The sequence below is a fragment of the Notamacropus eugenii genome, chromosome 2 (genome assembly GCF_028372415.1).
Source record: "Notamacropus eugenii isolate mMacEug1 chromosome 2, mMacEug1.pri_v2, whole genome shotgun sequence".
Classification (NCBI taxonomy): Eukaryota; Metazoa; Chordata; class Mammalia; order Diprotodontia; family Macropodidae; genus Notamacropus; species Notamacropus eugenii.
In genome coordinates, this window is record NC_092873.1 from 231,593,894 (window position 1) to 231,606,566 (window position 12,673).

Genomic DNA, 12,673 nt, shown 5'->3' on the forward strand with positions numbered 1-12,673 from the left:
TAAGTTTGAATATGAGCAACAGTAAACTACTGCTAGACTCAGCCACTGTCAGCTAGATAAGTTCTATTAGTTCAGAGTAACAGAACTGTAGACTTCTCGCTGTTCTGGAGTACCTGACCTAGCTCTTCCTCTGCAGGCTTCAGATTGGACTAGAGGCTAGAACTGAGACCTTTTTCAACTCCTGAGGTCCAAGCTACACAGATGCTACTTGCTTCTGAATCTGCTTCTTGCTCAGTATATAGGGTAGGATCCACATCCTCTTCTCACCCTAGACTGCTACCCTTAGGTAGAGGTCCCCTTCACCATCTGTCCTGGATCTGTGACTCAGAACTGGGAAGTGAGCAGCAGAACTTCCAGTTGGCATCTATTCCTACACCAGACATAGGTTTGGGTCCATCTGTGCTAGATCTGGGATCCCTTCTTTCCTGGGGATATAGCTTCTCCCTTAATTTGAAGGCATCATTCAACATGTTCCTGGCCAGACCCTGTCCTTAGTGTATGCCGATTTCCCTTTCTCTCTTTGCCAACCTGGGATATAAAAATAATTCATTGTGATCTTTTGTCTTGGATTTTCTGATGAGGATTTTGTTTGGTGCATTCTTTAAATATTTGAAGAAGGTTTTTAGGGGGATGGAGTGGGAGGAACCTTCGGTTCTTCATCCTGCTACTCTGAGATGTCTGAGAAGTGACTGAAAAGAAAAAAGTGCAAGCACTTGGAAAGGCATCTTTTTCAAAGATTTTGGCTGAGAAAGAGAGAAGAGATATAGAATGCTAGCTTAAGGGGGTAAGTAGAGTCAAATGAATCTTCTGAACCTTCTGGCATGTTTGAAGGCAGTAGGGAAGAAACCAGTAGATGGGAGAAGTTGAAGATGTTGCAGAAGATGGCAGGGGGAGTGAAATCAAGTACAAATGAAGAAGGATTAGACTTGCAAAGGAGAAAGTCCACCTCTTTTCAGAGACGGAAGAAAGGAAGGAGAGAGTGGGAAACGGTGTCAAGGGATTTTGAGATGGAGAAAACATCCCAAGAAGAAATTCAAGAAAATAATGTTAATTTTCCCAGTAAAGTAAGAGGCAAGGTGATGGGTACATGTGAGAGGTTAGAGGAAGAACGAGAAAGTTTGAAATAGTTCTGTATGGACTAAGATAGGAAATAAATTAAGGAGCAATAAAAGGATTGCTTTGCTGTAGTGAAGGCCTAGCTGAAATCAGATAACATGAAATTTTAACATGCCCCATCAACACAGAATGTTGAATACCTGCAGCTCCTGGCATATAGGAAGCTTTTTGTACTCCAGGTAATTAAGACATGGACTTAATGGCATCTGGAAGGGGGTCTTCTAAAAAAAAAGTCAAAAGAACAAGTGACGGTTAGTGACTCCCTGCTGAAGGGTGGTACTAAGGCATTTATCTATCATCTTGATATTAATAACAGTGATGCCTACTGTCTTTCCAGGACATGTATCCAGGATGTGATGGAGAATATCCCAGGATTAATGAAACCTGATCATCAATAACAATTTCTTATAATTCATGTGGGGTCAAATAATCCCATGAGAAGAAACCTCAAAAACATGGCTAAGGATTATGAAGTCCTGGGCAAGAAACCAAAGACCATAGAAGAATGCATGGAGTTTTCATTACTGCTAAACAGTAGCTTTGCAAAGTAATCTGCTAGTTAAAAAAGATGCTCTCTGAGAATGGGACCTAAAATTCTGGACCACACCTTAAAAAAAAGAGGAAGGATCAGCTACTGCTCTGAAATAGCATGCACTTTCAAAGATGTAACACCATATATTTGCCTGGAATCTTGGAAATCAAATCAAGAGGGCTTTAAATTTAAAGGGAGAGGGAAAATACTATCCACATTCACAGAAAGAACCATGGAGTCTGAATGCAGATCAAAACGTACTACTTGCACTTTGTTTTTTCTTTTTCATGGTTTCTTCCCTTTTGTTTTGATTCTTCTTTCACAACATGGCTAATGTGGAGATATGTTTAACAAGAATGTACGTGTATAACCTAGAGCAGATTGCTTTCTGTCTTTGGGAGTGGAGAGGAAAGAGAAGGGAGGAAGGAAAAAATTTTGGAATCTTACAAAAATAAATGTTAAAAACTATCTTTACATGTAATTGGAAAAAAATAAAATACTATTAAGTGCAAAAATAATTTAAAAAGGAAGAGAAAGAAAACTGCCTACATATATCTGTCTGAGTACATACCACAGAGAACATAAGTTACAACATAAGAAGAAAAATAGCTGTAGAGAAGTCTAGTAATTCACAGAGTCAAAATTCATGGAGGGAGTCAGTAGTAAAAACCCATGGCTTCAAACACATACACAAATGCAGAAAGCATGGGTAAGTTTTAAAAAGTAGACTAGAGATCCCATAGTAAGGAGGTATATTGAATTCAGAAAGATCACTGAGACTTACAGGCATGAAACCCATACCTGGATCTTAGCTATATACAGGTGTGCAGAATTGAGAAGGAAGAAAATAAATAAAGGGGCAAGGGGAACAGAGTAACATTTTAAGTTTAGAAAATGTGCTCATGTGAGGAAATCCAGGAACCAGAAAGGAGGGGACATGATGGAAAACATTTGGATTAAGATCAACAAGGAAACAATAGGAAACAATATTATGAGAGTATATCACAAACCACCCAAAGAAGGTAAAATAGATAAGGAAGTCATCAAACAAATCATAAGTCTGGCATGGAGTCATGAGTTAGTGGTGGTGGACTTCAATTATCTAGAAATCTGTTGCAACTATTTCTCTACCAAAAGCATGTCAGCTAATAAATTCTGGGCTCATCAATTATGTTATTCTTCAAAAAGAGAATGCAATGAAGAACACTGTATTCTGGAACAACAAAGAAAAAAAATTGCTGAAGTAGAAATGATGTGAACCGTGAGAGAATAAGAAGTAATCTACCTTAGAGTTTAGCTCTAGTCATGTGTAATCTAATATGTATCCTATATTTTGTGAGAGCATATTTCAAAGGGTTCAAAGAAAGGTGAGGTAGAATCTCATGGGCTAAAATTCTACAGGGAAAGTATGCTCAAGAACATTCGGAATCTCTTAAGAATGAAATTCTGAAGATTCAAACAGAAGAAATTGCAAGAAGGTAGAAAAGTAGGCAAAGTCTAATGTAGTCAATGTGGGCGAATAAGGAATTTATGCATAAAGATAAATATAGAAGATGAAAGCAAGGTAAAGTAAAGGAGATGAACATAAAAGAGTAGCACAATGTATAAGGGTAATGGCAGGAGTTCTAGAAGACTAAATAATCTAGGAAAGCTTTTTTTTCTGCGCCAAGAACGAGATCAGTCAGGACATTGGTCCACTGTCCTAGGAAAATGGGACAATGCTAACAGACAATAGAGAAAATGTCATTTTGTTTATTGTCTCTGTCATGCAGAATGACCTTGAGACTAGGAAGACAGAAAAAAAGATAAGGGTATGTTACCAGGTCGGGATTAATTATATCCCCAAATGCTTAAAAGATTTAGTAGACATGTTTGTTAAACCATGCTCACTCATCTCAGAAAGATTTTGTGAACAGGAGAGACACTATAGGACAGGAGAAAGGCAAATGTTGACCTGATTTAAAAAAAAAACAACAAAAAAAAATGAGAGAGGGAAGAGTCCCAAAACAACAGGCTTGTGAAGGTGACCAATTTCTGATAAATTTCTAGACCATATCATTAATGGGATGGCTTTTGTTCATTTAGAAAAGAAAGGGATTGCCAAGAGAAAAGCACAGCTTCAAAAAAAAAAAGTCATGTTAGACTAACTTAATTTCTTTCTTTTAATAGTTACCGAAACAGTAGGTCAGGGGACTTCCATAGTTATAATATAACTAGATATCAAAAAGCATTTTTCAAAATCAGTTATGCTATTTTGGTAGGTGGGAAATTATAGAAATGTGAGTTAGAAATAGGTGGGATGAACTGACTGAGTGACCACTTTAAGGGTTGTCATATTGTGTTTTGTCTCTGAGCACAGGACCAGGTACTATGTGCAAAAGTTGAAGAGAGACAGATTTAGGTTTGATGGAAGGAGAATTTTCCCACCAGAGCCATTCAAAAATACAAAGGAAGTAGGAGATTCTCAAGAGGTACTGGGTTTACCCTCAATCAAGATCATTAAATGAAGGTTGGATCATTGTTCATCAGGCATCTTGTAGAAGGGAATACCATTTAGTTACGTGCTAGAGTAATGGTCTTTGAGGTCTCTTCCAACTTGGAGAGAATGTGAATGCTCAAGTCACAGGCCAAAGTCTAGAGATACAGAGAGTAATGAAATGATTTTTTTCCCCTCAAAGTGTTTAAAATAATAGCTGGCATGAAAAATGAAGATGACTAGTTGTTCAAATACAGGATTTGAAGTCAAATATCATGGATTCAGATTCTAATCAGGATAATTTATAATATATTAAATCAATTTACTAAATAATTAAATCATTCCATCAAAGAAACCTGGACTGTAGTCAGTTTTACTTCCAAGAAGATGTGATGACCCTTGCAAAAATTAATCAAAACACCTGGATTTCTGTTTTAGTCTCTTTAAAGTAGATGATTCTATTCTATTCTATTTCACAGGTTCCTTCCACTTGTGGAATTTTATAATTCTAACTTGACAAAGGCTTGTTATTTATCCATTGGGAGCTATACATCTTTTTCATACACCTGTGAAGATAATTAAAATAAAATGCTACAATTATGTATGTATGGTAAAATGGACAAACAAAAATATGTAAAACTAAGAAATTTTTAATCTTTTAAATTAAAAAGTTGTTAGTTTCTAATCAACTTTCATCCTCACTACTTTTGGCAAAGTTCGTCGAATAAGAATATGCAATAAATAAGTCTGTGAAACATTATTTTAAAATCCTATATTTTCATATTGACCTTAATTATAATGTCATAGATGCTTTATTTTCATTTATGATTTACCATTAGATGGCACTGGCTCCCCATAGGCTAACTCTAAAGGTTTTCTTCTTCCAGTTTCTTGGAAGTGGTTAACTGACTTATAAGTATATAGTCAAATTTTATTTATAAAAACCACCCTCAGTTTTTTTTGTAAAAAGACATGACCTTTTGTAATTAAAATGTTTCATAACTTATTTTGAATTTTTGTATATAGTGAAGGGGTTCACATCCAGATGCTTTTGTAGTCACATGAAAGGGACAAGACCACACTCTAGCAAAGTCAAAGGATATTCATGAGTCGAAGAGCAGCAGCACACATTATACATGGCTCCACGGTGACATATAACACAGTATGTTCAAATACTTCTGTGGGACTTTTACCATAACGATGACACCACTCCAGGACCTGATCAATTGCTACCATTTCTGCATGCCGCGTAGCCTGAGAAGAGAAAAAATATTTTTCTTTTTATTTGATGTTTCCATTCACTAAAAGTTATTGTTATTTTATTTATTTATTTTCAAGTTAACAGTAACAACACATTATAATCACTTCCTGTTGTATATTCCCATACCTCATAATCATAATTTCTTCCCTTTGTCAAAATCATGAACAAAGGTATTCAAATCTTCCAGACCAGCTGATAATAAATTCATTCCCCATATAAACAATCATAACCTAACAAAAAAAAAGAAAATCTGCAATTCCACAAAATTCCATTTGATTTACACCTTTCTTTAAGCCAAGAACTCAAGGGGGAAAAAATCTATTAAACTCACATAGAAAAGAAATCATTCAAAAGAAAGGATTTAAAAATAATGGTTCTGAATATTTCAGGGGAAATCTGAAATTTTCATAAGCTTATGTCCCAGTTTCAAATGTGTTCTTAGATTTTCATGATCCCTCACTCTAGGCAAATCTATATTTAATTTAATACAATATCATTATTTAACCTATCTTTAGGATAAGACTATATACAACACAAACTTTCCAAATGAAAGCAAAGATTTGGTACAATAAATATCTTGAGAGCATGACTTAATGTGAAGTATAGATATTATATATAACAATTATTTAGAGCATTTGCCAGCAATATTTTACATCATGAGAGATTTTATTTTTGTAATTGCAGAATAATAGAATTTATAATTGGAAAGCATCTTAGTGATCCTTTAGTCCAATTTCCTTCATTTACAGGCAAAGAGAGACCTAAAGATTTTGACAGGGAAACCCAATCAGGGGAGTGGTACTGAGACGGTATACTTAATTTCAGCAAAATATTTGTCAAAGTCTCTCTGCTTGCGAATAAGATAGATATGTACTAGATAATAATACAGTTAGGAGGAATGGGAACTAGTTAGACACAAAGATTAGTGAATCTATCTCAACTTGGAAGGATGAATTTTATGGAGAGCCAACATCCTCTGTGCTGTTCTATCAAAGATTTAAATGAAGGCATATATTAAGCACTTTGCAAATGACACAAAGCTTGATGGGATACTTAACACAATAAATGACAAAACAGAGACCCAAAAAGATCTTAATAGGGTGAAAAAAACTGGCCAAATTGAATAAACTGCAATACAACAAGTTCTACATTTGGGTGCAAAAAATCTACGTCAAAAAGAGTTCATATGGAAATGATCTTGGGAGTTTTAGTGACATGCAAACTCAAAATGAGTCATCAAAGTGATATCATAGTTGATACAATTCTAGGGTGCCTTGAGAGGCATGGCTTCCCAATCAAAGAGAAGTTAGGCCACAACCAGGGTGTGTAGGGTATCTGCATTAATATAGGGAGTTTCTTCATTAGTAGCTCCCTATTATCAATGAAATCATAAATCATAAATCTGGTCCCCAAAAACCCATATACCAGAATTGTCACATTCAATAATTAGCAGAGAAAGTTGAAGACTGCCCAAGGTGGCTTGCATTGTACTTGTATTGTACAAAGTGGCAAAGTGTTGTCAGACAAGATTCAGAACACTATTACAACCTACAGTTCATTACCACTATTATGACACCCCTGAGAATAGGGTATTAATTCCTGTTTATCCTTCTGTAATATCCATATTAGTAGAATTTTGTGAAAAAAAAATGGAAAAAAGGTCAGAAGGGTTCTTCTTTATCACTTATCACAAGTGATGTTTTATGACCTACCAATGTTGATTCCTATCTTTACCCCTGTGTCCCTCTCACAACTTATCTGATAGACTCACTTTGAACAGACTATACCTTCTGAGTTTTTACTTTTACCACTCCTAATTTTGGATAGATAAAAAGAATATCTTATTCAGGATACCACAGAGTCTAAGATCTGGAATGAACCTCAGAAACCAGTTATTCCAACTTATACCTGATCAAAAATTTCTTTTAAAACATCCCCAACAAAATGAACTCCCAAAAGGAATCCACCATCTCCTGATGGAGCCCATTCACTTCACTTTTGGCTGCTCATTGCTATTAGATCTTCCCTCTGAGTACCTGGAATAACATAACATGCAATCCCAAGAAAGCAGCACAGGACAAGTCCAGACCTTCCCTCCACAAGCACATAGAACCTGACTCTAAAATCAAGTCTAAAGGCAAAAAGCAGGCTGGAAGAATAAGCAAATAAAAAAACACCATCAAAAGCAATCATGGTGACAGAGATGTACAGGACAAAAACTTAGAAGAAGAAAGTGACTCCCAAACATCTGCAAGCAAAGCCTTAAAGAAAAACACAGCTTGGGCACAAATTCAGCTAGAATTCCTAGAAGAGATGAAGAAAGAATTTTAATAAAGAATTTAAAATGTTTTTGTAAACAAAATGAGAGCACTAAAGGAAAAAAATGGGGTGAGGAGGGAAGAGAGCTATCAAAGAAAGAACTGGACAGAGAAATAATAGATTTGTACAAGAGGTATAAAACCTTGGCCAAGCAACAAACTTCCTGAAAACTAGGATGAACCAAATTGAAGTCAATGACTCCTTGGGACAACAAGAAATATTAAAACAAAATCAAAAGACTGAAAAAAATAGAAAAAATATGACCACAACAAAAACAACTGATCTAAAAACATAAGAAGAGAAAAAATGAAAAGTAACTGGATTTCCTGAAAGCCATTACCAGAAAAAAAAAGGGGGGGCCTAAAGATCATATTTCAAGAAATCATAAAGGAAAACTACCTAGATCTCAGAAAGTGAAAACAGACTCTGCTAGTCACCTAAAAGAAACTCCAAGGAACAACACAGCCAAAATTAAGTCAAAGAAAAAATACTGCAAGCAGACAGAAAGAAAGAGTTCAAGTACCAACATACCATAGTCAGAATCAACAGCCACCCCTACAAGGGAGTGGAAAACTTAAGAGCATTATATTACAAAAGGCAAAGGATACAGGCTAACAGTTAAGAACAATTGATCCAGGAAAAGTATAATCATATGGGGGGTGGGAGAGGGAAGGAATGGACTTCTAATAAAATAAAGGACTTTCAATTGTTCCTGAAGAAAAGATCCAAGCTTTGGTGTCCCTCTGCTTCGGATGCAACTGTGATTGAGAATAGCATTTAGAATTCTCACTTAGGATGCCTAGAACAATATACCTTGAGATATCTCACTTCAAAACCTTCCATCAAAACTGCCCCAATTTACCTGACGCTGACAGGGGTGAGAGAAAGTAAAAAGCACACACAAGGGCTCCAAGAGATCAGAGGCAAAGGAACTATGGGAGATAGGTTTTCTGCTGGGATAAAGCAGGGAGACAGCTCCTTTCCACTGCTATCACCTATTATAGCATAGAGTCCTTCAGAGATTTTCTGATTTTTAATAATATTAACAACAAAAGGAACAGGAAACATTTTGCAGATAAAGTGAGACTGTAAATATTACCTAAGAAAGGTGCTTTTACTTCAGGTATGGTGGGGTAGGGTAGACATTGTAAGATGGGTCACATTCTACTATGCAAAAAGAAACCAAGAAAGGTGAATGACCCTGGTAAAAAGCAGGTTCAGCTGCAGATTATGGGGTTGTGCCTTGCCTCTTCTCAAGCTTTTCCTCCTGCCATTGCTAATTTTGCCACTGCAGATGTCCTCAGAGAGCTGAACACTGAGATGCAAGAACCAGAATTAGAGGCTGGGGTACTAGGTGGCGGTAGAATTTACAATAGTAAATAGATACAGAAGGAAAGATGGCTGTTCTGACCCAGCTGCGGGGCCATTCATATGTAAATTATATAAATAAGTCACATGTGAATCCCATATAATAGGATTTTGCACTGCATATTTCCATTGGGCTGGAAACATTACCATATTTTGATATAATTACAGCTTTGAATAACGCAGATTTTAATACATGGAACCACTTCACAGGATTTACTATTCATGTTAATTGGGACTTTGCATTAAAAAAAAAAAAGACTGTCAAAATGAAAATGTCACTAAAGCATAAGAACCAATATGTGAATATTTCCTTTTGAAAAACTGATAATATATACTCCCACCTTCTCCCACAACTACCACATGTTCCTTCACTCCCTTTACTATCATCATCTCTGTCTGATAAAGAGTCAGGTATTTTAGGCAACATACATTTTTAGTTTGATTAACTTCATTCCTCCCCTTTGCCAGAACTTCATTGTTATAGACCATGAGGCACCCAACAGGAACTTCTCCATTTTCTAGGGCTTCTTTAGCCTGTAAAAAAAAAATAAGGAAATTTGTGATGAAAATTTTAAAGTTGATGCAATAATAATAACTAGGATTTATATTACATTTTAAGGTTTACAAAGTGCTTTACATATCATAACTTATTTGATCTTCACAACAATCCTGTGAGGTACAAGTTATTATTCTCATTTTACAGGAAACTGGGGTTCCAAAGTAAAATACATACATGAAACATACAAAGCTCCAGGGGACTTTTATGAAACAGTACTATATCCACTTTCCAAACGATACTTCTATCAGCAATGTTTGGTACCTATCCTGAAAAATTCAGAATCCAGGATCCATTCTGCTTTACGGCAGCTAGGTGATACAGTGAATAGAGCACTGGACCCAGAATTAGGAGTACCTGAGTTTCAATCCTCTCTCAAACACTTTTTAGTTTGTGACCCTGATTAAGGCACTTAATTTTTACCAGCCTTGGTTTCCTCTTTTGTAAAATGGGGATAATAACAGAACCGATCTCCCAGGATTACTGTGAGAATCAAATAAGATAACATTTGTCAAGTTCTTTGCAGCCTTTAAAGTACTATATGAATGCTACCTATAAGCATCCAAACGCTTTAGATGCTCTTGCCCATCCAAATTACAATAAGCCTTTCAAAACAAGATGAGACGGCAACTAAGTCTTGACATGCTTAGAATCATGCTTACAACAGGGCTTCCACTGTTAAAAAAAAAAGAGCTATGCTGGAATGAAATGTTAATATGTTTGATGTCCTCCCCATATCCTGCTCCCAAGTAACTGTGGTCATCAAATACTTACCCTTTTTTTGACAAATAGATCTGAAAGGAGATGCAGCTAATGATAATATATTCAGCTTCCCCTTTCCTGTCTGTGACCCAAGGTGACAGAGGCCGTATACAAAGGAAGTAACCATAGCTTTCAAGACTGCTAAAATGTTCACCTTGTCTTAGTTCTATAATAATGGTCAAAGGAAGAATTTATACAAGCACATAAAAAAGGAAAATGACATGTTGGAGAAGAAATGTGTCAGAGGCAAAACACATTAGTTCACTGTTGGTATATCCAAGTGGTATTGCCATTCTAGAAAAGTGGATTGTATACGCCAAAAATCACTAAACTGTGCAAACTACCCTTTACCCCAGCTTTACCTCTATAGGATTTGTACCCCAAAATGATGAAACAGGAAAAGGGTACTATGTACAAAAATATTTATAGCAGCTCTTTTTATGATGGCAAGAACTGGAAACCATAAGCACACCCATAAACTGGGGAACAGCTGAACAAATTATGGAATATAAACATAATGAAGTATTATTTTAAGTAAGTTAAGGAGACTAAACATGCTAAGATATAAAGGTGAGGTGGAAGTACATTCTAGGCATGGAAGATAACCTATGTAAAGTTATGGAAGAAAACAGAATGCAAAGTTCAGGGGAAAATGAATACAGAATATAGAAAGGGGATTAAAGTGAAGTAAATCTGGAAGGTAGGCTGGAGCCAGTCTTTGAGGGTCTTTCAATGTATTTTACCTTAGAAACAATAAAGATTTTTGGCCTTTCCTGATTCCCTCCGCTATCAGTCTTTCTCCCACCCAAAAATTATTTCATATTTATTTTGTATAAAATTTGTATTTAGTATGCATGTAATGCCCTCACAGTAGAATGTAAACTCCTTGAGGTCAGCTGCTGCTTTGGTTTTAGTTTTGGTTTTCTGATCCCAGCACTAGTTTCAATAGGGACTCAGTAAACACTGGTTGAAATTGAAATGATGATGATGCCTTCAACAAAAATAGGAAAATGAGTTTTGTTTAGAATATGCTGAGTTTGAAATGTCTATGGGAAAACAGAACATAGCTAGCTAGTAAGTAATTGGCAACATGGGATGTAGCTAAAGAGGAAGATTTGGACTACATACATAGATTTGAGAGTCATCTGCACAGGGATGATAACTGAACTCATAGGAGCTTATGAAATTATGAGAGAAAGGATATATAGGAAGAAGAAAGGAAAATTCAATAAAGAGTTTTCTGAGAAACCCCAAAGTAGGGGACAGGAGATGGATAATGATTCTGCAAAGGAGAATGAGAAGGTGCAGTGAGATGGTTAGGAAGAGAACCAAGAGTCAGATGTGCCCCAAAAGCAATGGGAAAAAGAATCTAGAGGAGAGGCAATTAAATGAGGCAAAAACTACAGAGTAAAGAAGGATAGTAAAAGTAAAGTTGTAAAATAGCAGCCATGGAAGAAGACAAAAAGTAAAGAAGATTGAGTAGATATCATGAGAAACCTATGAAGTAAGGGCAGACAAATGGAAATAGCCTAGGAATGGGAAGAAAACCAGGAAAGTTCTAACAATTATAAAGAAATGCTGAATTTGCCTCTGTGTGTGTGTATTTATTATAGACTAGTGGATAAGCGGAACAATCTAAAGAAAAGGGGAATGTTGAGGACGATAGGAATGTTTTTGGTTCCAAATGATCTTAATATTTCATAATATTATGTGATATTAGCCTAGGAATACATGTGACCAGATACATGCAAGAACATGAAAAAGTTGAGCTGAAGGTACAATTTATGACTTTTAATTAGTTTCCCTTATAAAATAGACATTCTTATCAGAGAAGACTGCTGTTCCACTACTCAAGTACTTACATGCTGAGAATTGGTTAGGATTTACACCAGAGTAAACATAGTGACAAATAATTAGACCTGTAACTAGAGTTTAGATTTGGAGTAGGTCTAGTTTAAGAGACAAAGGAAGAGGGACCAGATAGCCTGGAAGGTTAGAAATAATGAGCAGGGGGAAAAAGAGGCTGTTTGCCAATAAGAGAGTAATTAGAAATGAATATAAGAAATTGGACAATGTGACTAGGATTATTTTGTGAAACAATCTCCTAAGGAGATTTAAATCCAACTGTGTGGGCTGTTTCAAACACGATAAAAAGGAGAGGCACGGAATTTAGAGCAAAGGTACAGAGGGAAATGGGAACACAGTTGAAGCCAAACCCATAATAATACCATTCTCAGTTCAGGCTTGTTCTAATGAAAAACTGCCAGGATCACATTGCGGAGG

The 12,673-nt window shown here is 36.0% G+C and overlaps 1 protein-coding gene across 3 annotated transcripts in view; it reads right to left on the reverse strand.

Moving 5' to 3' along the window:
- ADAT2 (adenosine deaminase tRNA specific 2) overlaps positions 1 to 12,673 on the reverse strand; it is a 35,249-nt gene that overhangs the window by 7,591 nt on the left and 14,985 nt on the right. For all 3 annotated transcript variants that reach the window (XM_072643491.1, XM_072643492.1, XM_072643493.1), the window contains exons 2-3: positions 9,502 to 9,606; positions 5,228 to 5,378 (exon numbers count right to left, since the gene is read on the reverse strand). In XM_072643491.1, the coding sequence (XP_072499592.1) occupies positions 5,228 to 5,378; positions 9,502 to 9,606 (256 nt within the window). The remainder of the gene's footprint in view (positions 1 to 5,227; positions 5,379 to 9,501; positions 9,607 to 12,673) is intronic.